At 42.3% G+C, this 27,992-nt stretch overlaps 2 protein-coding genes across 2 annotated transcripts in view; one reads left to right on the top strand and one right to left on the bottom strand.

Annotated features, from left to right (window-relative positions):
• The window catches only part of LOC126561728 (protein hu-li tai shao), a 272,847-nt gene that overhangs the window by 172,881 nt on the left and 71,974 nt on the right, over positions 1 to 27,992 (top strand). The gene's annotated exons all lie outside the window — the stretch shown is intronic.
• Positions 5 to 27,735, bottom strand: LOC126561358 (uncharacterized). Its single transcript, XM_050217462.1, has 9 exons — positions 27,607 to 27,735; positions 17,573 to 17,687; positions 13,024 to 14,629; positions 4,016 to 4,266; positions 3,245 to 3,485; positions 2,159 to 2,327; positions 1,861 to 2,097; positions 182 to 1,791; positions 5 to 105 (listed from the first exon to the last, which is right to left on the bottom strand). The coding sequence occupies exons 1-9, from the start codon at positions 27,693 to 27,695 to the stop codon at positions 5 to 7; spliced, it is 4,419 nt and encodes a 1,472-aa protein (XP_050073419.1). The 5' UTR covers positions 27,696 to 27,735.

Below are 27,992 nucleotides of genomic sequence, written 5' to 3'. Positions count from 1 at the left end.
TGCATTAATTTTCCGTGTTGTTAAGCTCGTGCAGCTCCACGCTTTGATCTTCTAGGCTGCGTTTTATTTCCGCTAGTGCATCGATGATGAGCTGTTGTTTTGCATCTGGAAGAGAAATAGGAGTAATTAACGAATGTGGCTGCAACGTGTCTTTTTAAAGATTACGTATGAGCTTCTTTACCTGGATCATGGTGAAGGCTGCGCTGTATTTTCTCAAACGCTGCACTACAGGTGTAAATTTTTCGCTTGAGAGGTTCGCTCTGTGGACAATAGCTATCATCAGTGACCGGGGAACCAATGTCTACCGATCGGAACGATATAAGCGGCGACTTGTGCATTCCTGTAGCGTAGTTGCCATTAGTAGTGGCTGCTTCATCCGTGTAGTCGTAACCATCCTCACCGTTCGTCACGGCTGGACCATGAATTGTATGGCGAAAGTTGTTCATCTGCTTGCCAGTGACGTCTTTGTGCGTTGGCTGTGAGACGGAAATCGGTTGTGGATGGTTTGTAAGATTTTCCTTATTGTAGTTATGGTTCGCACGGTGACTCTTGCCATTAGTTTTGCTATCCAGATTGCGACTCACTTCATCAGAATCAGAGTCTGACTCGATGTTAAGATGAGGACTTTGGCTGCGGAAACGTCTTCGCATGATGGTCGGTGACTTTGACACCAATCGCCGGGGCGGCGGAGGAGGTGGCGATTGATTGGCACTTTGCTTAAGATCGTTCGCTCCACCGCTGTCCGATGAGCATGGCGGTCGAGCTTGATGATGGATAAAGTTGGAAACGTGTGTTTTGCGAGGCAAGAGGACACGAGTGTTTTTGGGACTGTTCGGCGCCGATAGGGAACAGGACGTTTCGTAACGTAGGACCTCCAACCGTTTGTTTACGATAACACCTTCGGCGGGATTTAGCTCAGCCGTGTTGACCGCTCCATCGACACACTTTTGCGAACAAGTTTTTGCCAACTCTCGTCGCAAATCAGCCTCACAGTTGCGCAACATTTCAACCCGCTTGTTCGCCGGTGGGTTACAAACACGCCGTGGGCTAGAAATGGTAGAAGAAGTGGTTGGTGTTTCTTTCACGAGCGACGGCACAGGTGGAGGCTGTTGTTGTGGCTCGCGAGGAGGCAACGGTGGCGGCACGGTGGCTAGATCCTTGATGCAAATAGAACTATTGCTCTTCATGGAAAACAGAATCGATTCCGCTTCGTGAATCAACTGTTTGTACTTAACGTCCGCCTCCAGGTCAGCTCGCAGCAGCGCCTTTTCGCTCTCGGAAATCGCCAATATTCGACTGTGCAGCGAATGGACCTCGGTGAAGGTAAGCGAGTTGCAGCGATTGGTCAGCGGTGAACCTCTGGTGGGTGTACGCATTTCTTGATCCGTTTGGTTTCGTCTCAACGAGACGGGAGTCCCTCCTAAGCTTCGGCAACCACGGCTCACTACGGCGGATGCATCTCCCACACCCGAGCCCGCCCCAAGTGCTGCAGGATCTGTCGTTTTCTTTCTCGTACGGACCAACTTCTTCCGACGTTTGGAGCCACCGCCATTTTCATTGGTACGTTTACTTCGCTGTGTTCGTGGCTGCTTACAGGAGCCTTTCCTTTCTGGGAATTGATGAATCGAGCAGCTGGCTGTGTGTCGATAGATTTCTTTGTCTGGTACCTCCTGCACAGAGCCCGTATCGATAAAGTCCAAATCGAGCAGATCGTCGGTATCGCACTCGTCACCTGCATCTTGACCAGTATCGATATCTGTTGGGCAATCCGTAGGATCCGAATCGCTGCAACTGTGATGAAAGAGAAGGAAAATACGGACTTAGTTCCTGTGCCAAAGGCTAGCTACAAAAGCGACTCACCTCAAAATGTCAGTCTCCTTCTCGTAGTGGTAACTTTCGTCAAACTTGCCCATCATCTCGTTGAGGGTAGCATCTTCATCGCTATCCTGATTGGAACCGATCGTTATCGGACCAGACTTGCTGTCCAATCGTGAGATGTCGCCCATTTTCTTAAGACTTCTCGGTGTGAATGGCTTTTTGTTGACGATCTTCTCTGTGGACGAGCTGGAATCTGTGTCCGAAAGGGCGTTTGGTTTGCTGAAAGGCAGACGGAGATTTATTTATTATTGTAAAAGGACAATACTTGCATGCAGCTTACTTGTTATCATTTTTATTGTCGTCAGTTCCGCTGCTCGATTTGATGCCGGACGAGGTAGATCCCGAATCTTGTTCCGTTCGCTTAATGCAATTGGCACTGGCAAGAGCTCCATCGGCTGTCGTCAACCAAGGGTTCGTACGAATTCTACACCGTTGGCGAGGAGATGGAGCTAAAGTAGAAGAATTGATTTTGGCTTGAATGAAGTTTTTGTGTTTTGCGTTTTGCATACGTCAACGAAAGCATTCGAACTAGGTCGTGGGTAATAATTATTCATGAGCAAACTTTCCACGAGTTGCATCAGGGCACTCGTACAAGTGCAAGATTTCTCACGTCTAAAAACCGGTTCCAACGAAGTGTAAAAGCTGGTTTGTCTCTGTTTCAAGATAAAATATTCCTTAATGTACATTTAGAATGTTCTCTTTAGCTATTCATACATAACCCCTTTAACACGTTACAGCGAAGTGCAAAGGGGTGTATAATTAAATTCGCTGTGCATGCAACAACCAACCTTAGCAACGGGCAAGTTAGAACGAAATGCATTTAAGCACCAACGTATGCATAGCTAGCGAGATAAATTCACTGTACAGCATCTATTGCACATGGTGTAACAAGTTGAATACTCTCCAAGCAGCAAAGTTGGTTCTTTTTCCATTTTCGAATTTCTATAGGCTGCGGTAGATTACGCCATCTGAGGATGGTTTGTGCACGGGAAAAGTTCATTTTCGCTATTTTGCACAGCGTGCAATGTGTCCAAGTGTCTTGCACATTCATAACTTCCTTAAGCCCTTCAAGTCCAATCTTTTGGAAGGATCTTATTTCCCTATCCGGTCTCGAGTTGACGCTCGGCTTGCTTCCGGCTTCCATTTTGCGGTATAAAACAGACAATGGTACATTATGAGCATAACCTATAAAAATGGTTGTATAAAATTCACCAGTGAACCTACGAAGGCGTATACTAAGCAAGGTTTGATATGCTCTTTACGGATCGATGGTATAACAAAACAAAAGCCGGAAGTAAAAATAGATTAAATGAAAAAAAAAAAAAAACCAAACAAATGCTACATTACTTATTTGCATTATACTCACATTCAATACTACGGTAATGCTGCATGCCGAGGTTCTTCTGCATAATAGGACTCATCGCAACTGCATTCGGTGGCTGGTTTGGTTGCGGTTGTGCTGCCGCTGACGGTTGCTGAAGTTGAGATAAAACGCTCGACCCACTTCCGCCAGCGCCACCAGATGCACCGGATGTGGGCTTAAAGCTCGACAGATTGGGTGCGGCTGCTGGGGCTGCCGGAGCACATGCTCGTGGTCCAGCAACGTGCTGAAAGGGAACGAAACAGATATAACCAATCATTGAAAACTTTCAGGGAGCGCGTAAATTGGTCGTCTGTTTATGCGAGCTGGTAGGGGGCAATGCTGGGTAAACATGCGCCAACAGTGCAAAAGCGATGCAAATGCAACGTTATGTGCACGTGTTTCTATCAGTGGGCTGAAGAGTGTTCAAGAGTGATATTAAAAACGAACAACAAAAAAATGTGTGTGTGTGTGCAATGTATTGAGATGCAAAAATGGAAAGTGCACTGAGAACAGAAAGGTCCGTAGGACACAGAAAATGGACAGGTTTTGTGAGCGAAAATTAAATTCCCTCAACGGAACAGAAAACCGGATGAAGAGAACCAACGAACTTTGTGTACAGAAAGGCGCATAAAAAAAAGATTTCTTCATCTTTTTTAGGTTTTAGGACGTCTGTGTCAAAACGCGTTCGGAATATCAACTAGAAGATATTGCAGGAAGACATCCTGCCAGCCCAATATTCACAGCTAGACGAGCGGATTGAACACTCTTTCTTACCGTTTCCGTGTCGACACAAAACTCCACATGCTTTTCCTCGATGCGATTAAGGGCACACTTGAATTTGGAACCGTTTTCGTGATGGCTGGCTGCGGTTGCTGATGCACCACCGGGAGGGATCGTGCATCCTGTACGATCAAATGCTGCTGTTGTCCTTCCATGCAACGCACCGGGTAGTGTCGTACCCTTCGGGAAGTAGTGTGTCCCGGTGCGGATATTGATGTAGTATTCTGGCGTGTAGGAACAACCACCTGCGCGTGAGAAATCAACAGTGTCGTATCGTGAAAATGGTTATATTACGCTGATATAGGAAAAAGATGAAATGAGTGGAGTGATTGAAGAATTGGGGTAATTTTTCAGTTGCAGAATGTACAAATTTAACACCTTCCCGAATTTCGAATCGTATAGAAACTGCGTTGGATGGTGGCATTAAGTGGACAGGAAAGCCAGTCTTAACCGTTGGCGATGTTTATTCAATTTAGTTACCACCTTCAGCCCGCAGCATTGACAAATGGGTGTGTTTTCGCTTCTTTTATGGCACAATAAAACGCCCGAAACACGTCGGAATCTTTCTCTGTTCCTGCCAAAAGCGATGACTTCCCGTAGGTGACGGGGAGGAAGCAATAAAACCATTCATCCCGGTGCACGAAAAATGGAGGAACAAAACGACCACACAACCCAAGCGCGTTTTATCTTATGCATGCGAGAAACATGCGAGTTGCAGGAAGCTGCTTCGTTATCTCTTCCTAAGCCCCACAGTTGGAGGTTTCCGAAAGCTTGCGACGGTTCTCCCTGGAGTGTGGTGGCTGTCGATGGAGGACCGACATGGGGCAATAAAATTGAACAAGGATCCAGAAATGTTCCAATTGCATGTTTGTGATATTGGTGATATTTTTTGTTCTCCTGTGTTGTGGTAGCTACGAATGAAGTGCCATTTTGGTTCGATTGCTTGAACGATGAGGATGACAGTGGGGAGCATTAAATCAAGCAACGGGAGAGTGATGCTTTGAATTGTAGTCTCGGTGGCTGCTTGAGGGCCACGGGGCAGAAACGACGAACGAATGAAAGCGATTTAATAAGGATGTGTTTGTTATGCAATCGAGTTGAACGTATTGGAACGATCGTGAATCGTAATCGTTTTCTAAACGGTCTTGTCAGCTGTTTGATTCATATCGATTGTTGCTTTACTTTAGTGTTGGCAGTGAGGATGACTTTAAGAGGGATTTGACGGGTTCGACGTGGTTACCGGAATTGAATCGTTTGCTCATGGTAGGAAAAAGAAAAGATTGATCACTAATGAAATCGTTCTTGTTGTGTTTTAGGGCATGCAAATATTCCAACATTTGCATACATTTTAACATACATACATTACAACTCACAATACATTTTAATAATCATAAAGTTGCAAATAGTTACCATACTCTATTGGAAAGAGTTAAAAAATCAAACCTTCACCACATTGCAAGCTTTGATTAAAAACAATAGACTTCTTCTTGTCTTAAGGACCTTCTAGGTCACGCCGGACATCCTACTGGCTTACTAGACTTACTGATATCATGTTGTAAGCTACCCAGTCCGCACTAGGGAGGAATGGCCCGAATGAGATTTGAACTCCGATCCTGCTGTGTGAAGATCAGCGCCGTTGTCGCCTCTTACCTTGGAAGGCCCCTTAAACAGAGCTCCAGCCAAAATTATACTTTGTTATTATCGATTTTATGGCCGTATTTAACGGCATAGTCAGAGCAAGCTGTTATGACGCTGTTATGAGTTCTCTTTGAATCTCAGCTAAGCTTACTAAGCTTGTTAGAATTATAATGACGAACATCATATGTGATGCGAAAGCAATTTGAAAACTGTTGGAGATCTTTGCTACCACGAATGTCTAGGGACTATGGCCGCATTTCTTCGGGTATATTTTAGGACTCTATAGTTATGCGCGGAATGTTTCACACGCTGAGTTGCATCCGACACCTTGGTCCCGTGTTGTACAACGTGACTTCCGAGCATCAGCATGTCATCTGATACTCCAGGAATGTCAGCATGCAACATGGTACCGTGGGACAAGCGTCCAACGGGAGAACCATCTAGCGCAGTATAGCAGTCTTCGCCCATCGTGCAGCCGAGGTGTATCAGCTCTCAATAAAATATTAAAAGTTTGTTTTCTGTAATTAAACCTATTTTTCTATTACAAAAAGAAAGATAACCATAACTCTATAGTGGAAATTTCGATGGTAGTGCACTCCATATACCTAGACATCATTGGACTGAAGCACTACATGTGTGGGACAAAACTACGGGGTGAGAGAAGCACCTAACAAAACCCGAAACAATTATGACGCCATTAGTGGCCTTCACAACATACGCAAAATGACGAAAAGATAGGCGACACTTTCGAAATCCAAGTCCATCAATGTGAATCAATTATGCTACTTCTTCGCCCAAAATATCTCTATTGCGACGGACAAAGCTGGGATTTTAAAGACATTTCTAGGCTCTGCATTCACATACACGTCTGAGACATCTGCTTAATACTGACGAAAACCTCTGATCCACGCTTGAAAGGACGATGTTTGGAAGGATTTAAAGCCTCGTCTGTGTGAATAGCCTAACTATTGTACATCGAATACAAACCACCAGGCAAAAGATAGTTCATAAATATAAAGAATCGCACCGTGCCTTGAGGATTACCCGTCTAGCGAGTGGTAAATTAAGTAAAAATGCTAAACATGTCAGTCCAAAACCATGTGATGTTGTGGTGTCGAATAAGAGTGAGAAAAAGTCGTTCATATGACCGTCATAAAGGCTGACAGGATAACAGATTAGTAGAAGGCAGCGATCTTTGGCGTTATTGAGGACTTCTTCCTCAGGGCAAATTCACAAAAGGCTTCTATTGACTTACCTGATAAGTACATAAGTGAATATGCTAGAAAATTCTTAATTTTTTTCCACAATTCACAACAAGCAAGCAGATGGAGGTAATAAATTTAAAAACGAAATTTAGTGCTCGGATTGGTGAGTCTGAACTAGTTCAGCATGCATCTAATAGCGAAAAGGATTAGAAAGGAAGTACTGCCAAGTTTTACAAAAATTCGTTCCTCTCAATATTCAGCCAAATGATTGAATGTATCATCAAATCAAATCATAATTGATCAAATTGTTGCACATATTGTTATTTTTTTATAATTTTCTTCCCAGTTTCTTCCTTTTGAACGTGACATAATAAGCTATTTATTGCTATCATCGTGCTGTTAACCGCTGTCCTAATTCCTATCGACTGCAGCTCGTTCAATACGCCACGATTACAAGTGTAATGTCGATGTTTGTACCATTTCCTCGCTACCAACCGTATCCTTCCGCTACGACCTTTCTTATTGGCGAGCATCATAATCCTGATTTAGGTCGATCGATGCTGACAGCACAAAGTTTAAAGTTATGGACCTAATACCCGCTGTGCTTTGGGCGAAGGTGGAGGAGAAATTGAAATTGTTTCCTAGTTGCAGAACCGCTTCCTGGGACGTGGTAACAGTGAGCCTATCGGTTGTAAGTTAGATGCCCTCTTTACTCCAGCTCTGTGTTTCATCGAAAGCTTGTTCGATTGTTCTGATTCTCCGTGGGTAGGATGTTCGCTTTCAGCACGATGGAACGGAATCCGTGAAAGCATGATAGGTCATTTGCATAACACAGGTCGTTTTGGACGTGGTGACCCAAATCATGCCATGTTTGCTGCGTGGTCCTTTTCCGTGGGATCTAACATAACCGCACAAGGAGAGATCCATGTTTCATCTTCTCTGATGTCCAAGCCTTGCCGCTGATAAGTTTGACAGTCTCTTGTAGTGCGGTTGCAAAAGGCTCACTGGTTGCGTAACGGTGGTTACAGTTTGCATTGAAGCTTAAATTCATAGCGACACGTCAAAGACTCTGCTGGGCGGGAATGGGGGTGCTCACCGAATGGTACCACTCGTCCGGTTAGGGTCAAAGCTTTTCGTCTATAACTATCGTAGTGGTAACAGCCTGTTCCATGTTTATAGCGAGCAGTATGCGAACGCTTCTTCTACCCGTCCGGCGTTGGATATTCACCGCGTCTTCCTTGTGCTACCAACTGGTAACACTGAACGAGAGTGAAAGAGGTTTCGTGGTAAACAGTTTATTAGCATACAAATGTTGATAAGTTAGCTGTGATTTTTCTTTATGTCTTTCAATGCAGTCAAAGGGGTGTTATTTCCGTGGGTGGAAAGGAAGGAAATTACCGAAATGTTCGTATGAATGTCGCAAACCTCCCACCAAAGTTTTGTTCTCAGTTGTGCTGTGCGTCATTTTTGTTGTTTTGCTCCGTACCCAGACAAAGTTTCTCGTTCCCGAAATACATTCCACAAAATGGTGAGCATTGTACCGAGGGAAACGTACTCTAGTGAAGGGCGTGCGGGAGAAAATGGCTCTGGAGATTGGGATCCTTTACGTTCTGACAAGTTATTATTATTTTTATTATATTTGAAAAGGTAAAGGCATTTCGGCATTCCACCTGCATCGGCCGCTGGGGAAGCTAGAGCAGAAAAGGAGAGAAGAATGGTTTGCTGTTTCCGTATGTTGCTCACACACCAGCACATCCAGCAGAATCAGTTTTGGGCGCTATGAAGGAAACGGTGCTTGAAGTGTTTTGTTTCGGTTGGTTTGGCGGTGAAAGACGAAGCGGAACTTAAAGTATCATAAAGCTTTGGAAACAGTTCCAGCCGAGCCGGAATGGGAACGGTGAATGTTGCTACGTTTTTTGGGTGCTTTCCAATAAGCCCTAATGTCATGGCCATGTGTATGCAAACAGGCACTCGACAGCATCATCGACAAGGACGAATGAAGTGATTGTGGACTTTTGGTAGCAATAAGCAATAAGCATAAGATTGAAATGTGTGGCCCTGTGGAGGGTTGTATGGTTTTGTGTGGGGGATTGAAAATAGGTATTCAAAAATTTCCTAATGGCCTTTCATGTCGCAAGGGTGATTTCGAAGAAAGAAGGAAAGTTTTTCTATCCAGGTAGATGGGTAGTTAAATTAAAACACAATTCGATGTACTGTATGGAGAAACATTCATGTGAATGGGTAGATGTAAATATTTATGTTTGCAGAAGGATACATTTTCTATTTTAAGTAAAGAGAATTTTGGGAAATATGCGAACAATATAATGTTCTTAACTCTCTCCTTATGCTTTAAGATAAGGTGAGTAACTTGTAAATTGAATATAATTGAAAAATGAACTTAAATCAATGTTTCACGATAATTTTATTGCCTCAGACCTCATTTACTTTGCCTACAAAAAGTTTCAAAAGCTATCTAGTATAATGATTTTATGTTGGAGCGGTTGGGGAGAAATTAAATTTCATTAATTAACAGTCCCTGATTCGTTGGGTAGAATCAAGATCAACACATTCCGCAACAGCCTTAGTGTCGACACATTTGAGGATTTTCCTTGCAACCACAGCCGGCTCACCGAGGTGGTACCCAGGCCGAGGCAAATCAATAAAGCCCACATTTAATTGCTTCGTAATGGAACCTTTTCGGTGCAGGGCAGGGACCGGTTGACCGAAAAAGTTTGCTCCTCTTTGCGTGTGTTTGAAGTGGATGATTACGAACGTACACAGGCACTGGTTAGGAAATCTCCAATCAGTGGTAACAATGACGCCAAATAATGAATCAGCAAACATAAGAAAAGGCATCGCGAGCTGCACGTCAAGTGATAATCGGAAATGTCACCCTCGAAAAAAAAACAAGATTATTTGACTAACATTTCCACCGTTATGGTTCGGTGGCTGAGAGGCACAATAATAAAGTTTTCCCCGACACCACGATGCGGGGGTGCGTGAAATATTAAAACGCGAAATGAGCGATAACCGAGCGTTTGATTGTAGTCAAATGGCAGCCCGATGGCCAATTTTATGTGCCCCATACATGACTTGGCTGTTACATTTAATGGCTCGATTCGAAGAATTCAATTAAACGTGTAATGGGCAGGACGCGACTGAAACGTATCATTACGGAGGATGACCGAGAAGCTTGAAGAAACGAATCGCGTAGGACAATCGGGCAATCCGGGTGGAAATCGTGCGTTTGACGCGCATGACACAGCACTGGCGTGTTGGTTGAATTTTGATTGATCGCTCGGCAGCATGGCAGCAATATCATCATCCGGTGCGTGTCTGGTATGAAATGAGGAAGATTTTTGTGGATCGCCTGAGAATCATTTCTTCTGCAAGAGGAGTTTTTTTTGTAGTTGATTGTTGTTTTATTTCTGTTCTGGGCCAGCTCTACAAATCCGTGAATGTCCCCGAGGATAGTTGAGCAGTAAATTTGCTAGTTCACGAGCTGATTCAACTGTTGATGATAATGTGGGAAGTTCCGTGCACGAAGGTGTTGATCTACGAGATCCGAGAGCACAAAGATTATACTTCTTGATTGTTATGGAAGCAAACGAATGCCCTCGAGACAGTGAGCAGTCGTTGTTGGTTTACGGCGGCACCATGCATTGGGTAGTAAGTGAGTCGTGGCGTGGGCAACCCAAATTTGACCATCAGCAATGAGGTTTATTTTTGGCAAAGAATAAGATAAAAGAAGGTACCGGCAAAAGGGACTGGTACTGTTGTTTCCTTTCATAGCTTACTGTACGAAAACTGTACGAAGGAAGCCAAGTGTAATGAAGACCAGTTAGCTGGCCCAGTAAGTTGTGTCTTGCTTTGGGACCGATTCGCTCGGTAACCGTCTGCATGCGAGAATGTTGCCAACATTAAAGGTATTGTAGTAAATCGCATTAGCATAAAAGCGGTATACTGTGCCATTCGTGCCCTCTATGTACAGCAATCGTAGTGAAATGCGCAGCAGTAGCATGACCATGGCAAGGACTAGCTGGAATATTTGCAGATGAAGCTGCTGGTAGATCGTTGGGAAAATGCGAGATGAGTGATGATGGAAAATAGCACCCTTTGCCCCGGGCATAGCTCAACCGAAAGACCGCTCACCTAGGAAACTTCCGGGAAGTAGTTTGAGGAACGTATTAGCGAAACACAAGTTAGCGTTGGTCGACAATTGGGGTTTCTGGTTTTTATCGAGATGTATTCCCTGTTTTCGGACCGTGTTTGAAGTCATTGACGAGGAAACAGATTGAAAAGCCAGGAAATAGCAGAATTTGGCAGTGTCTAACGACGGATAATTTTGAGGATTGATGGCAAGTATTATCAGTAAGGTAAAACCGTGACGAAAAGGATAATAATTCAACAAATTAGGAACAAATTACCATATGCAAATCAAGCATGTTCGGTTGGAAGTTTGTTTCTCGTTGGTCGCGTTTTTTACGTTTTGTGTGTTGGTGGCGTCCAGTGTATTACATGTTGTTTTGTTCTTCTGACATTCGGAAACGCTCGGTAATTGTTGTGTTCTCTGTGGATTTTGTGGCAATCAAATGTTTGTAATAATGCTACGTTCTTGGACTGACGTAATTCAAATCGTTAGTGCTATTAAATGGCATAACTTTACAGCAAGTACACTCTGGATTCAAATAATGTTTGGACTGTTGTCGACCCTCTTACTCATACATGGTATTGGCAATTCCATGTTTTCAGCTTAAATGGAATGGTAGCTGTCTCTCGGATGATTAATTTCTGGGCTATTTTGGAATATCAGGTGCAAGAATAATACTTTTCACAGTCAAAATTTTTGGAAACCCTCAGAACAATCGTAGTTTGAGGCTTTAACCAACGTTGAATGATTATAACTCATGTAGAAGCCAGTAAACAAGATGTATTCTTTTCTTTTGGAACTACATCCTCAACATATCTTGACCCTCCATTTCTGGATACTTCTACAGCTTTTCGAATATTTACCAATCAAGGTACTCTAGCTTGTCCTGATTTCAATACTGCCCAACTCATAGTAGCGTAGAGATACACTTAATCCGAATCAAATTAATTTTGTTACGTCGCAAAACGGAAGATTCTAAAGGAAATTGGCAGAGAATTGATGATTGTCCATAGTGTTTGTGACAAATATGATGCACAAAAGCTATCAACTAGTAAACTTTGTATACGTTGATCCCAGTGACACTTTTGATGCATGAAATGGGCATTAAGTGTCATTAAATTTAACGGCAGCAATACAGTCTTACTGTTTCTCAGAAAAGATTCATAGCGGCCAATAAATAGTTAATTGTTTGCACAAGCTGTCAATAGTTTTTCATAATGAAATTTGCTTCAATAACTACCGGCCAACCGGTCTACGCTAACGCAACGATAGTTAAAACAGGATTACAAAGGAAAATCGTAAATGAAGCACAGCTCCTAACGACCATATTTTTTACAACGACCAATTCAAATTAAGAACATGAAACGAACTTCCTGTACCGCTTAGCCCTTCAAGACACCGACGCTATCGATCATATCGTGCTGATTGCAGCAACTTCAGGACCATAAAAAAATAATGGGACATCATAAAAGGAAGCACAGCGATTCTACTAAGAGAATTTCTGTAGTCGCATGTTGGACGGTACTGACTGGAGCGGTCGAGTTTCGTTACGAGGATGACGTGAGAGGCCTCAAAGTGGACACAGTAGCTCCGTCGACAAAACCGGACGAAACACGATCGTGCTATCGAGAGCAAAATAGTTTACGACACATTTTGAGACGTATTTATTAGAACGTTGATTAGAAGTAGATAAATTTTTATCGCTTCCGAATCCTAGTTCGTCCGTTCGGAAGAATCTTTTACTACCGGACACTAAGCGGCACATCGTACGGTAGGATAAATTCATCATGCTTTAGATAACCGTTGAAAGTGTCCTGCCAGCGCAGTGGCTGGCTGGGGCTCATCTTGCATCCGACATTATGACTTACTGAACGATAAACCGCCGTATGTCGATAACGCGCAGTGCAAACAAAAGGCCGCAGTCGTCGCGTGAACAAGCGAGACAAGAGAAAAAAAAATGGCAAAAAAAAAGGTAATGGAGAGGAAAAGTTGCTCCGTGACACACTTACCCGGTGACGTGCCGTCGGTGGAGTATCCGGTCGAGTAAGCACTTTCCGGCGATGAAAGCGTATGACCCATCGGTCCATGCGGATGGTGATGATGGTGACCGTGCGTTGATGGATGATGCAGATGGTGTACGCTCGGCGAAGGTGTAGTGCCGGATGCGCCAGCCTGCGAACCTGGCGGTGGCGAGGATGACGATGACGATGACGACAGTGGCTGCTTGCCCGACGGAAGTGGTTGCGCCGGTGGATGCAGATGTGTCGTGACGTTATTGATCTGATACTGGTGCTGGGGATGGTGCTGATGATGATGGTAGGAAGGCATGTTGGCTGAGCTGCCGGTTCCATTGGGCGCTGTGGTGCTATTGTTGTTATTAACATGATTCAATTTACTGTTGCTAGCGTTCGCGTTGGGACCGTCGGGTGCGTTCGAACCCGTGGACGAACGGTTTCCCGTTAGTTTGTGAAATTTGCTGGTAAAGCTGGCCGTCAATGAGCTTCCGCTGCCGATTGTTTTACCAGCTCCGGATGCCGAAGCGTCGAGGTGGATGCTATTGTTATTGTTATTATTATTGCCATTGATAACACGATTACTTTTGACGCTCGGTGCAGCTGAACGCAGAACAGGTGACGTGCAGGCGGACGAACCTCGGGCAGGGAGTGGGGACGCATTTCTGCTACCGGCACCATCACCATTAGTGGAATTTGTAGCCTTACTATTGGAGGAGTACAGTAAGTTGTTATTGTTGCCATTGTACGGCTGCTGTTGCTGCTGTTGTTGCTGCTGCTCGTAGTTAGGACCGTACTGTTTTGAGGGTTGATTTTGTTGCTGCATAAGTTTTCCATACTTATTTTCACTGCACCCGGCAGACGTGGCCGTTTGGGTGGAGCTTCTTGTTGATAGTGCTTGTTGATGGTGTCCATTGGAACTGGCATACTGCGAGGGTAGTGTACCACTGGCTAGATGGTTATTATTGTTGTTGTGGTGGTTGTTGTTCACGCTGTAGTGCGTCGAGTTGACGGAGGAAGAGGAGGACGAGCTAATGCGTGTCGCGGCCGGATGTAGACGCTTGATTCGAGCACCTTCGAATGAGTGCAGTTCTTCGAGCAGTTCGTTGCTGGAACTGGTGGCCGTCGAGTAGGTGCCGCGCGTACCGGTAGCCGTGTGTGACATCAGGTGACCATTATGTCCGGTAGAAACGGATCCGTTACCGGTCATGATGCCTCTTGATGGGCCGGTATTTCCGGCGTGGAAGTCAAACTCGGGCATTGTGTAGGGAAGCGCACTGTCTGCCGCGTACGAGTCTACGCTTTTCGAGTAGTAGACGTTCGTCGGTCCCGGCTCAAGCGTGTAAGATGAGCCGTTGCGAGAGATGCTTTTTGGCGATGATACGCTGGGATTGAATTGCTGCTGATGCTGTTGATGTTGATGGTGAAATGATGCTGCTCCAGATTGGCCGTTCACGGTGCCGTACGCGTTCGTCCAGTACTGGGCGCCTCCATCAGGCGCTTGTGTGTTGTGAATGCGGTGTTGTACGGGATAGTGATCAGATTTCGGCGAAATCGGGACATTATCCTGGTTCGGTGAGTGCCAACCACGGCGGCTAGTTGTCTGCCAACGAAAAGATGGATGATATGATACGAATGTTAGATTTATGCTATTGTGTGCTATTGCTTGTATGGCAGTCAACTGTGTCCAAATTTTCTTTTTTTTATATTAGAATTTAATTAGATTACTCCACCAACTGTCCTTAATTATTGACGGAATAATGTCAGCATAATTTATATCATCAATATACATAACATGGATTGGGGCGGCCCGGTGGTATAGGCAACAGCGGCGTCCGTCTTTTAAACGGCAGGATCGAGGTTCAAATCGCATCCGGACCGGACCTTAACAGATCGTTAAACCAAGAAGAAGAAGATGTATAACAACCCCGTTATGTTAAAAATAATTGTTTTTAGATTATATAACCGTAAGTAAAATTGGCTATACTTGTATAAATTAAATATAAGATGCTATTCTGAAAAAATGATGCGCATAATGAATGAAAAATAGTGTAGCTTAGTCATGTTTATCGTAAGAACGAAATGTTCGAATTTTTGTAGCTCTAGTTACTCTTATGAAAATTTTATAATCTTTGTATAGCCTGAATAGCATACAATTTAAATTAATAAATTAATAATAACAATAATGTTTTAAATTTCATAGCTGGAATATTTTATTACGTTCATGTTAGAGGGATGTTGCATACGCTTCTATCAATAAAGATCTTTTCAGCGAAATACTATGTATCTCTTGGTGGCTTGATGTTTAGGCTCATCGTGCTGCAAGCCCCCCCATTCAAAGCTACCACTTCCTGCCAGAAGCCATAAAATACTGTAAAATTTGAATTGGCTGTGGTCAAAAGCCAGGAAGAGGTTCATCACCTTTATCTTTTTCGTTCAAGGACAGAGTTTATAGTCGCTATTTTGCAAAATTTTGCAATGGGCAATGCGTAGTTTTTGCCTCTATTTGGATGTTAATTATTTCTCCATACAAATTGTATGGAAAAGCCCGACGCCACATACTAGAGTAGACTTTACCCCTACTTGGATGTGCAGTTTCCCCTTGTTCATGATATCTGACAATATTTCTCCGAAATCACACATCAATATAACAAGCCTTTCAGAATAATTATGTAGTAGTTATTCGGTTGATTTTTATGGTTGCAACAAGTTGAATAATTTACGGTTGCGAATATTACTGTGTTTTGTGTCATTTTAAAACGATTGAACGTTGCAAATACTCTCAAACTAAAGGGTAAGTTTGGCAGCTTTTTATTTAATGAAACGAATTAGTCTGATTTCGTTTTTCGCTATTAGAACAATGAATGACTCTGTACTTCTGTAAACGCGGTAGAACTACCAACCAATATTAGATGGTTATCGCGGTACAGTACCACGCCTACGGAGACGCCCCCCGAAAGAGTAGTACGGTTGTGCCGAAAGCGTCAAGCCGAGCCACAGCCACAAACGGTTACGGCTGATCAAGATGCAGCGGCTCCATCGGCGTAGACGCCCATCGAAAGAGCGGTTGCACCGCATCGGCCTGACGCACTAACGTCGAGTTGCCGGTATTACCGTTCAGGAACGGACACCAACGGTCACGGGTGGCCACGATGCAGCGATAGCGACGCTATCCACTCGGAACGTGGCCAATATGTTCACGTCAACGGTTCCCGTTTCGAACACTATTCCATCGGAAACACCCGAGGTGCCTTCCGACTTGGCATGGTTGGCGCGATACAGCACCTCACCCGAGGAGACGACCGCCGAAAAAACATTACGATTCAAGGGTTCACGGGTAGTATAACGGCATTGCAGACCTCCGTCACTACGCTCAGTATTAAACTTCCTTTGCTTTGTGTTCAACTTTCCTTTGACAACGCTGGGAACAGAGGCGGGTCAAGGTGTTTGGAGGCCCACGGCATAATGGATATTGGGTCCTACGCCAGTAACCCGTGAGACTCACTGATCGGTGAAGCTCCTCTGTTCGGCGAAGCTCCCCGGTCGGCGAGGCATCCTTGGTCATCGAGGACCCTGGCGGCCACCACCTTCATCCATAGGTTAATCAGTCACTGTATCAAAATATGCTAACATGATTTTTTGAGCTAATGGTCAACGATGACTGCTGTGGTACAAAGGCTCTGGTAAACAGTGGATTCCATGTGTTTATCTCACCGATATTGTGGTATGTTTTTATACATCCCTAAATTGCCTACCCTGTGGTATTAAGATATACCCCGGAGTTATGTTGCGTAGCCCAGTAACCGGGCCAATTGACTAGTACACACAAAACTTCTAATGCAGTTCTTTGTCTGTGGTAGTCATAGATGTTAAAAATTGTTTGATTTCTCTGTATGGGTTTTACCCGACATGATGTAAAAGAGTTTTGTATTAAATATACCTTAGTCAATTTAGTATGACGCATTAGGTAAAAAACTACAAAAAATTTAAAAATGCAGAAATAAACTGTAATAACATTGTCGATATAATGCTGTTATACGTTGCTCCGAATATGGTTATTATTTTCATTAGGTCAACGGTCAAATCCGTTTGTCTTCAGGATCGATCGTCTTGATCGCTCTCTTGCCTTTTGATCGATGACACAAGAAGACGTGTACAAACAAAATGAAAGAATAAAGGTTTTTGGCTCTCATGTGGAGCGTACTGTTGTGTTACTGCTGGTAAAACCGACCTAAGATCAGCAGCGTTATAGTTACGGAGCCGAAACTACAGGTTTGTAACAGAAACGAGAGTAGATTCAAATTTTCTTCCCTCTTGATACGCCGAACAATTAGATCAAACTATTATTATTTGTTCCATAAAGTTATTGTTTGGTTAGCTTTAGTTAGGTTAAAATTCAGTTAGAATATCGAATGCACTGAACAGGATAAAAATGTTTCAATAAAAGTGGGTCTACCGTGATAAGACAGCTGTGTTGTGTTGATTTCATGATTTCTTTTTAATTTAATGATAAGTATTTAATTAAAGTTTTGTTGATTAATCTTACATGGCTTTGAATCGGTGAAACTTCGCTGCGTCTAGCAGGGCTACCAATGTTGGAGTCTGTTGCAAAAGAGCCGCTCTTGTAGCCATTTTGGGTCGTCAGGACACCGAAGTTGTTGCTGGAAAGGAAAGAAAATGGAAGCAAGAGTTAAAATAGATCCATTATTTGGAAGGATCATTCGGAGCAGGAAGAATTATAGTATCCACTTAATATTTACATTCCGCTTGCGTCACAAAGGTCATGTATTGCCGCCAGGGGGGGGGGGGGGGGGGGCAAATAGCTCATGAGATTAATTGAAATGTAGTGATATAAATTACTCGTACCGTGGTAATTTTTCAGCGCCGGGGAAAATAAATGCAAAGAAATTAATTATTCAACGCGTAGAGCAACTGGACCACCGAGCGCTGTAGATAGGGTTCTTATTTGCGGCTATTGTTACACGTTGCTACCATGGGGAACAAAAAAAAAAGCATAAAACTTTGGAGATTGAATTAAGCAAAAGTACTTCGAATCGCCACAGAAGACTTGATAAGACAGGGGAGTGAGAAAGAAGAAAACAAGTGCTTTGTTGTGGTGGGTAAACGGTCGCAGCTGGGATTAGCAAAAATCTTCTACCCATGTTGCAGAATTCCGTGCCGACTATTCCACATTCGCTAATTCAATTGGTGGCAAAAGTGAAAAACTTATCGTAAATCAGGTGCATGACGAAATGCGGTCGCTTGTCGTGCGGGATGGTTTAGTGGCGGAAGTTTCAGACACTTTTCCGGTCCGTTTGGAGGCAAGTACGTGTCATGCGAAAAGTACGTGTGATTTTTCCTTTCGAGCAAAACTCGTTTGATGAATTTGGAACGAAAAAGGGAGTTAGTTTTCTTCGGTATGAAGTCTGTTCGAAAAATAGTAAGCTGGTGTGTTACGATAGTTTTAATGGAAGTAACAGAATTTTAGTACGTCGTAAGAATGAAGACATTTTTCCCGACAAGGACCTGACAGTAAACTCTCAAATGAAAATAGTTATTCTCTCGTTCAAAATTCATAATCCATAAATATTGTCTGCAATGTTTGTTGTGTTAAAAACGTTTTTAAGATACTAGACGCCATGTTTAATTCAGCGGTAAAATACGTCACTTTTAAGGCCTTTTTGTAGTTGCAATGTTCCCTGCTTTTAAGTTTGAGCCAGTCTGCTTTACTCGGCACTCCAGGAGCATCCGAAAAGATAACAAGCATCGTTAAATATATTGCTTCCACTCATGAGCCCTTTTTTCATTTCCCAAAACGTGGCCCATTAGATTGTTTGGCAGAGATGGAACAGATAGAATCGGAACTGGTCACTGGTGGTGCAGGCAGGATAGACTAGATTAAAACAACCAGGAACCAGTTGGAATGGGCGAACTTTTGTGACTGTATAGTTTAGCTTAGCAAGAGAAAGCACTCACACTACTGCTCCCGTTTGGATGGTTTAAGTTTTTGTTGCGGTTTTTTTTTTTGGTCGAGCCTTCTCTCCAGCGTTTAGTTGCGATACCAAAGGGATACAGGGCACGAGGGTGTTGAGTCGAAAAGAAGGGAAAGCATTTCGATCCCTTGGCCTGCTGGTCGATAAATTTTTATAAGCACATTTCCCAGTGGAAAAATAAAACCTTGAAGCACCTCTCGGCCCTCGGAACACGTTTTGTTGTATGACAGCGAAGAGCAAAAGAAAACTGTTGAAACATGCTGTGCTGTGAAGAGCTTGTTGTGTTAGTAACTTTGACTACAATATCTTTTGCAATTATGTGGAATGTGTTAGAGTAAATAAGCATTATAATTACATTCCTCTTAGGTGTGCGGTATAATAATATAACAAATTTTCTTCCTCACTACCGACGGCCCGGTGGTGAGGCGACATCAACACGGCAGGACCGGGGCTCAAATCTCATCCGGATCGTTCCCACGTAGTGAAAACTGATTATCCAACTACATGGTATCAGCAAGTTTAGTAAGCCAAGTGATGGCCGGCGTGACCTCGAAGGCCATCAAGCCAAGAAGAAAAAGAAGACTCCTTCGCTCTAAATAATTTTCACATTATATGGAGTGTTTATTATTAACGTATAGACTAACACAATAATGAAAATTTCAAACATGTATACAACACTTGCGACAAGCAGATGCTCCAAATATGATGCATCTAACCTACATACTACGAAAAAACCTATGTACTACGAATGAAAATCATTGGCGATTTTAGAAAGTTCCGAAATGGAAAAGGAAACCTCCGTAGAATTACAAATGAAACGAATTAAATCCGGACAGCTTACGATTTCGTTGCCAAATGGGAGTTGGCAATAATGGACATAATATTGGTATGATCCAGAGAGTAGCTTTTTAGCAGAAACCATTAACCGACGAGTCAGTGTTCTGATGTGCGAGAGTAGTGGTTAGAGGTTGGACAGATATGCACATGTGTTTAAGAGCGACAAGACTAGCTCATAAATGTTATCACTTGTGCTACATGTGAATGTGAGAAAAGCATTATCATCCAGCAGCACAGCGATTACTTTCACTGTAGAAGAAAGTGTTCTAACAAAGACAGAACCGTCTATCGTGATGAGCAGTAACGGCGATTGGCGGTGAATTTGAACAACCTGAATGAAATGTTTCACCTGTGTTAATGGGTTGTGTACAGCGATCAAATTAAATAGCACAAAACAAGTATGTACGGTTGTAGAACACATCAGTAAACATTGGACCTGACGTGAGTTACTAATTATGTGAAATGCAGCAGTAAACGCGTACCGTACAGTATATTTAATTGTATAGACACCTCTCAAAACGTGATAGAACGCAACATTTCGATCCATCTGAAGGAGTCAGATCTGCAAGCTCGGCACATACGTACGAGCATAAGCTATCGCTGCATGAAATTAAATTTTATCCAACGTGCAATTCGTTGCTGCTCATCCAATTTCTCACCGAGCGCGTTTAAGCGGTCGATGCAGATGTCAACGGCGAGTTGAAATGCGACGTGATGGAACAGAAATTGTAATCGGATTTCATTTACACATGAAGTTGCAGTCCCGATTCGCGTTTGCTCATGTACGATGAATGGACGAAGGGAAGCAGCACAGTTGGTACGCTGTCATTTTTGATAAAGGTTCGCTACGTTAGCTTTTTGACTGGTGTCAGACGTGAAGGTGTGGGGTTGAAAATGCTGGCAAATGATAGGACTGTTTATGCGGCTGGAAGCTTATAGCAGATGGAATGGTATAATTAGGATAGACGTGTAACGTTCACATTTTTCATACAACTTGGTGTGAATGTAGCTAGTACTTTAATGTGAAGTTATGTTGATGCGGGATGTAATTTAATAAACGAGTTGGATACACTCCTGGTACCATATGAGTTTATGAAATAAACATACGCAATCTTGGTGTTACAGTATGTGAATTCTTATCTAATAAAATAAAATCTACTATATAGTATACAAGTTAGTTAGTTCCGCCGTCGCTGCGGCGTCAATCTCCTCGATAGTTTCAAAACGGTGTCCCCGAAGCGGCCGTTTTAGCATGTTGAACAGCCAGCCGTAATCGGCTGGTGCCAAATCTGGCGAATACGCCAGTTGAGGAACAATATGGGTGCCAGTTGTTGCGAAAAACTCCCTCAAAATGATGGCCGAATGGGAGGGCGCATTATCGTGGTGCAAATACCAGCTGTTGTTTTTCCACAAATCCGGCCGCTTTCGCCGGACGGAGTTTCCGAAAGGGATCGTATCGTCAACCGACGATTGTTGACCACTAAATCCTTGATTTGGACACACATATTGACAAACAAAAAATAAAAACAAGGGACTTCTTTTGGCGCGCGAAATTTGACATCCAACGTTCACTTACTTTTCGGACATAGGAGTATTTTATGAATTTATTTAATTATAATTGACTGTGAAGGTACAATTTCGTATAGTTAACTATTTTGTGAATAATAGATTATTTTTACTACGTCCAGATCGTTCTTCCGTTTTGATCATTATCCATTTTTCGTCTTCCCTCAGGAGAGTGACGGATCCCTGAATACCATAGCAAAAAAAGCGATTCTCCAAATCAGGCTCCAATAATCACATTTGATAGTAAACCAAAGGAACATTATTTGGGGAAGAAGGTGGTTTGGATAAGACTTCTTATTTCAATGTTTCTAAGCCCATTTTAACGATATTGTAACATACTTTTGACAGTTTATACACTGTAGTTTGGTTATATCTTGCCTAATCTCTAATTGCGGTAGCTTCTTCACAATGCTCGGTTCAAATGGCTGATCTGCTATCGATAGAAAACTTCTGTAGTGTTATCGTTTGACTGCAGAAGTGCATAATTTGTCATGTTCTAATTTGTCTTTATAACCACAAGAGTTCTTGTGGTACCTGTCGTTGCAATCTCCCTTGACTTAGTTTACACATAACTAGATAGTTAGTTCAGCATACAGGGAGACCGTCCGGATGGGATTTCATGTCGTTGACTAGGCAAGGTTGCAGTACTCATACTTTGTATGGTGGTCTGGGATCGACAGGAAAAAGCTTGATGAGTTAAATTCAAGGGTCAAACCAATCTTCAAACAAGCCTGTCCCTTTGCACGTTGCACGATTAAAGCCGATTTTGTAGATATCATTTATTCACTATATAGCTCTTTCAACGCTGAGTCGACCCTGGTTGTCGTCGGTTTTATTCATGTCCAAAAATGGTGTTGACGCGTAGATGTCATTAGGAACCTTGACTAGGGATGATCAAGGAAGTCGTGAGATGAAATAAGTAGCACGAGATTGCCAGCTGCATTACTGGCACTCACAAATTTATAAATAGGGTTAGAGTTGGAAATAAAGTTCTCTTGCAGTTTTGGAAACACCACGTCGTCCCGCTCTTGATAACTATTAAGGATCAAAAGCTTATTTTATCTTTAGATGACACGACAAATTATTTTGTTTTTACCCATATATCCTCGATCTTTCATTACAGCTTCGTTTACCATTATGGCTATTGACTTAGGCCGGAATAGCGTCTCTTAATAGCGCGCTTACTTTTACACCGGTCTTACATGTAGCAACATATAGATTTTAAATTAAATCGTCTTTAAGGCCGGGGCCACACACGACCGAAAAAGATTGAAACGATTGAAAAAGATCAAATTTGACAGTAAATAATGCCTTTCTCTGGTTGCGGTGCAAATAAATATTTGTTTTTCGATTTTTTTTGATATTATTAACCATATAACTGTACTTTATGGTCAAATAAATTTTTTGAAAGGTCTGATTGTTTCCGATAATCCCGCAAGAACAGCTAAACAAAGCGAAACAGTCAAAGAAGCGTTACAATTTCTGTTGGATTGCGGGTCATTCCGGAATCAACGGAAACGAGAAAAACTTGCCAACAATGGTCGGCTCCGTCCTGACGAACCATCCAACACCCTATCACGCCGTGGTGCCATCCGCTTCACTAACACTATCATCTCCTAACACTGGAACTCCACATGGCACAACGTAGACCTCAGCAACAAACTCCGTCCTTTCAAGCACAACACCTCTTCATGGGAAGATACCGAATCCAGCCACATCCAATGAGTCCTTTCCCGCCTTCGTATAGGTCATACACGCCTTACACACTCCTACCTCCTAGAAAAATCCAGTCCTCCACTCTGCAGTATCTGTGGAGTTGACATCACCGTCCGTCACATCCTCACCGATTGCCATGGATACACGACACACCGAGCCACCTGCCAACTAGAATCACCCGACAAACTCCAGCAGAAACGCTTCATTAGATTTTTACGCAGCAGTCATTTATACAAAGAAATTTAAGCAATAGTTCAAATTTATCCGATACCATATGCCATAATAGTTTCCATAGGCAATAGTTTTCCATAATATTTAAGCCACATATGCCATAGTTTTATATTAGATTAAAACATCCTTTTTTTATACAGTAGAGAGGCGATTGTAGTCTCTTCAACTCAAAGTCTCTATAAATAAACGAAAAAAAAGCGTTACATTTTTATGTTTTGTGTGGCCTCGGTCTAACATCAACACCGTCAGCAGATATTTAAGAATCGGAAAGTAAACAAGCAGGTGGTAATTTCGGCTGTACGAACTATTTAATTCTTAACGATATTTCAAAAATCAAAATGTACTGCAAAAATCTAGATAAACTTTTGCATTACTACATACTAGTAACATTTGGTAATTTTTTATTACTCCCTGTTTTTGGTATTCTTTTAGGACGCCCTGGCCGTATTGCCCTAGCTTATTGTATAAAAAACAGTATTCTACAGAACGAAGCTAATAAATAAAGCTCAAGAGTCAATTAGACAGAAATTACTCTCCTTTTGACAATGAGAAATAAAAGAAGAATGACAAATTGCCAAACCACTGGAACGAAGCGCTAACTGTCAGCAGGATGGTTGATTGGATCCGAGTACAAATCTGTCTAGACAATGTGCAATAAGTCTGCGCTCGGCTGTGCTATCGAACCAAAGAAATCTTTTGGCAAATCTTGCCTCTTGCCTGGCACACCAAATGTCCCATAAAATAATTGTGCTGAAACCTACTTTCTGTGCCCAGCATGTTCGCATTATTTCTGTTGTGAAGCGGGCGAAAGGAGGTCTGCCAGAATTTGGCGATTTTAAATCATCTATTCGAAGCACATTCCGGTCCGGGTCGCATTCCAGACGAGAAGACGCATTCCGGAGTCTTCATGCAAGGATGCCATCGTTTTGCTTTTAAAATAATCAGAAAATCGATTTTATTTATTATTGGCTCGTAAAATGTGCTTCCGGGTTGTGTTTAGATTCGGGTTCCTTATCTTTCGCATTGTGTACGATCGCGTCAGCGTCTCGACGCTTTTCGAGTGTTGAAAGCTGTCACTTAATTGAGGCGTAAAATCAAATCGTACCGTCTGTGGGTTGACATCTGTCAGCTTAAAATGGGTTTTCTATTTGTTCGATTTAGGGGACGCGTTACCAGTTGGTGGGGCATACGACATGGTGACGGATGTGTCCTCCATCAACACATCACGGTTGTTCCAAATCGAATTAGTGGCACATAAAGAGGCTGGGCTCGGGACCGGTGCGCGGATGAGGTTTATCGGAGAAAAAACTAGGACACCGGGATTGTTATGTGTGCTTTTTGCAGTTTCTATTTTTGACGCTTGAAGGACGCTCGTCGAGAATGGTAGATTTCGCGGTCGTCATTTCGTTATTTTGTAGCTCGGGTGCAAATATTTGGCAAGCTTCCTCGATGCACAGTAGACTAAAGTCTTGCGAAAACATAGTGCATGTAAGAAAATAAGCGAAACATCAGGACAAAAAGGAGCATCCGTGTGTAGATGGACTCATAGAAATGATGGATTGCCAGTGTAGAAATGTCTCGAAAAAGGGCAGATGGGATACAAAGTACAGTATGTCCAAGGAAAAGTACGAAGCCTAGAGAGTAAACATTGTCTGCGTTGCAAAAGTTCCTTCTTCAGTGGTTTCATTGTACGGCGGACTGTGTATGGGTGAATGTCGAATGGTTTAAGGATGTTGGTAAAATTTGTGCCTCGTGTAGATATGGAAGCGATAGACTGCAGTTGTCTACCAGTAGATATGATGCTCAGACCCGTACACTTCATGAAGATGATAAAAATAGTGTGCTAGTTTCATTCAGGTTTTCATCAACATCATCATTGTTATCGCAATCATGTGGTGTATTCGAAGGATGTTCTCATGTTTGCGTTGGTTTTTTTGCTTGCTTTGCTTCAACTTTCATTCGCCGTCCCAGACAAAACCGCAATTGTTTCATCGAGGCTTTAGGGAGGACTCATTTCAAGGTCTAATAAAGGAATAGGCTTGGCAGCGAAAAAGTACTTCATCTTTGTAGCATGACGTTCAATGTTGGGTGGCTTACCCATTTCATTCATTCATTCACGCTTCGCTTCTGCAAACGTATGTTATTCGTACCTTCGGTGAAAAGTTGAGTAATGAAAATCTGTCTGGTGATGCTAGCCAGTTCTAATGGCCTGGTTGGTATGGTTGGAGGAAAAGCGTTAGGACACAGAAAGTTTTCATGTTTAAAACATGCTTAAAGTTTTTGTGTGCCTAAATTGAGAGTGAAGTCAAACAAAAACGCCAAACAAATATGAAATGTTAATAAACACCATCCTATGTGAGAATGCTCGAGATGTGATGCTGATGTTAAACGACTATGGCAAGTAGCAAGGATAGGAAAGTGATGCACAATGAAGGGCTGTGATGATTTTTTTGATACTTATAAAACATTTTGAAATTGCGTTTGAAATTTTCATACAACGAATCAAAATAGAACGAAGATAATTATTGAAGTAAATTATTGTAAATCAATTGCTATCAATGTACATCTGCATATTTAAGGTTCCATTAACCAAGGACCAAGGACAAAAAAAGAGTGTTACGTATCGACGTAAAAGAAAAGCAGATATTTTAGGTTACAATATTTTTATTAAACTGTACCAAAATTAAGTCTACTCTTCTATCGCGGAAACCATCGAATAATGCCGCTTTCACTCGCCCTACTCCTATTTATAATATCCTTCGAAGGATATTCCGCCATCTCCAAACTTGGCTCGTTGACCTTACGCAATTAGATGCTTCAATCCGCTGCTATAAACATTGCCGCTGTGTTTATGTTTATTCCCAACAGCCTGTTTCTTTTATCCGTGCGCGAACAGTGTTGCCAAGTTGTCAGTATCTGTTTTTAACAAAGAGTATTAGACGATACTCAGATTCTCGGGAAGGCAACCACTCGGCTTGATTGTGTTCCAGCTCTGTCAGGCATGGTAAATATTTTCAAACAAAAGTTTAAATAACATCGGAACCAATCAAGCCATAATAGCATAAAAGCTGATTATGGTCGTTAGATACTTTGATCATGCTTTGCCGGCGAAACGAAAATGCTGTGCCCTTTTGTGTCAATCTGCATTGCAACAACGAAAAGTGAATGCTGCGCTACTGCAGTCACTAAGCTCGTGCCTGCAAGTGAAAGTTGAACGAGTCCGCACGGACACGTTCCAGGTACGTGCATCGATAGCAAATGATGCCACGGCACAATTGTGACAAAGGCTATTCGCAGACGATTGCACAGTTGGCTGGTCTGATAAGCTTTCGGTTTCATTATTTGTATGCCAAATCACTAGTCTAGGCATTTGCTTGCAGATGCTCGTTGTCTAGGCCTGCGATTGCCTACGTCGGGAAGATACAGCTAAGTGCGTTCCGATAGAAGAAAATGATTTTACTTTGCAGCGTGAAAGAAAATTCTTGAAAGTAGCATGTTGGGAACAATTTTTCCGAGACACAGAATCCAACGAAAGTGTTTCGATGTAAATAAAGTTCAGTTGCAAAAGGGCGTTTTTTAAATGTTTTGTTGGAACGATGCTTGGAGGGAAATACTTGGTGCAAAGTCTTGATGTAAAAGGAAACCAAAAAGATATTTCAAAAATGAGGAAAAAAGATTCAGCATGCAAGCGTATCCTGCCAAGAAACGAAAAAAAGGAAACAATAAACAATGTTATGAAAATAAGAGAAAAGAAAAGGAAGCAAGAGTCAAAACGGTAAAGACAAGCAAATCTTTTGAATACTATGAATACTCGTATGTATTCCTGACACCTTTAAGCAAAATAGTATTTTGCTGATAGTACTTATTTGAAAATTTGGGTGTTTGTATTATTTGAAAATGTATTGAAAATATAATTAAATTAAGCAGTTGTTATACAGATTTTAACTTGAAATTTAAAAAAAAATAAATAGAATCGAAGTATCAAACAAGAAGTTTGCGGAGAAAAGTACTACTTTAATACCATAAAATACTTAAAGCGACCAGAAAGAAAACGGAAATGTATTTCAATTTGTGATTAAAGTTCTTTATATATTTAACAAGGTTTTTCGGTTGCAATTTTTTGTTCTTGTGCATCTAGATGTGTGCTATTTCCTGCGATCAGATTTCAACTCTTTCCTGGCGGGATGTTGTTACACAATTCCATTCCCATTCCAGTATAGCATCCGTATCGACTTACCCGCTGTTTCCGGATTTATTTTTGTTTCCCTTTTTTCTCGGTCGCACAATATGATTTTCCATCCATGATCGCAATTTGGAACCGAACATTTTTCGTTTCCCAGCAGACTCATACACAACGGTGGTGTGCCTTTTTTTTGTGTTATCTGAAAATTTCTTTTCTCTGTGTTTTGTTTGTTTGTTAGTGGGGTAAATGTCTTATTTTGTGGACCGGTCACCAAACACTGGAAAACTCGTTGCACGTATCAGGCTGTCACTTTTGTAGCATAACTGCAAGCAGTAAGAACTGGGTTAGGTGTCAGGATATCTTTTGCTGTTGTTTAGTTTAATAGTTCGTCGCGTTGTTCCTCATCAATGTTGAATTGTTTTCCTACAGTTGGTGGTTTT

The sequence above is a fragment of the Anopheles maculipalpis genome, chromosome 3RL (genome assembly GCF_943734695.1).
Source record: "Anopheles maculipalpis chromosome 3RL, idAnoMacuDA_375_x, whole genome shotgun sequence".
NCBI classification, from domain to species: domain Eukaryota; kingdom Metazoa; phylum Arthropoda; class Insecta; order Diptera; family Culicidae; genus Anopheles; species Anopheles maculipalpis.
The sequence above is the reverse complement of the archived record's forward strand: the minus strand, read 5'-3'. Positions and strand labels throughout refer to the sequence as shown.

Coding starts and splice junctions, on each gene's coding strand:
- LOC126561358 (XM_050217462.1), bottom strand. CDS start 27,695: ATGTTCGGTTCCAAATTGCGATCATGGATGGAAAATCATATTGTGCGA. Junction 17,688..27,606: donor AATAAATCCGGAAACAGCGG/GTAAGTCGATAC, acceptor TTTCCTTTCCAG/CAACAACTTCGGTGTCCTGA. Junction 3,486..4,015: donor TTTGTGTCGACACGGAAACG/GTAAGAAAGAGT, acceptor GTTCCCTTTCAG/CACGTTGCTGGACCACGAGC.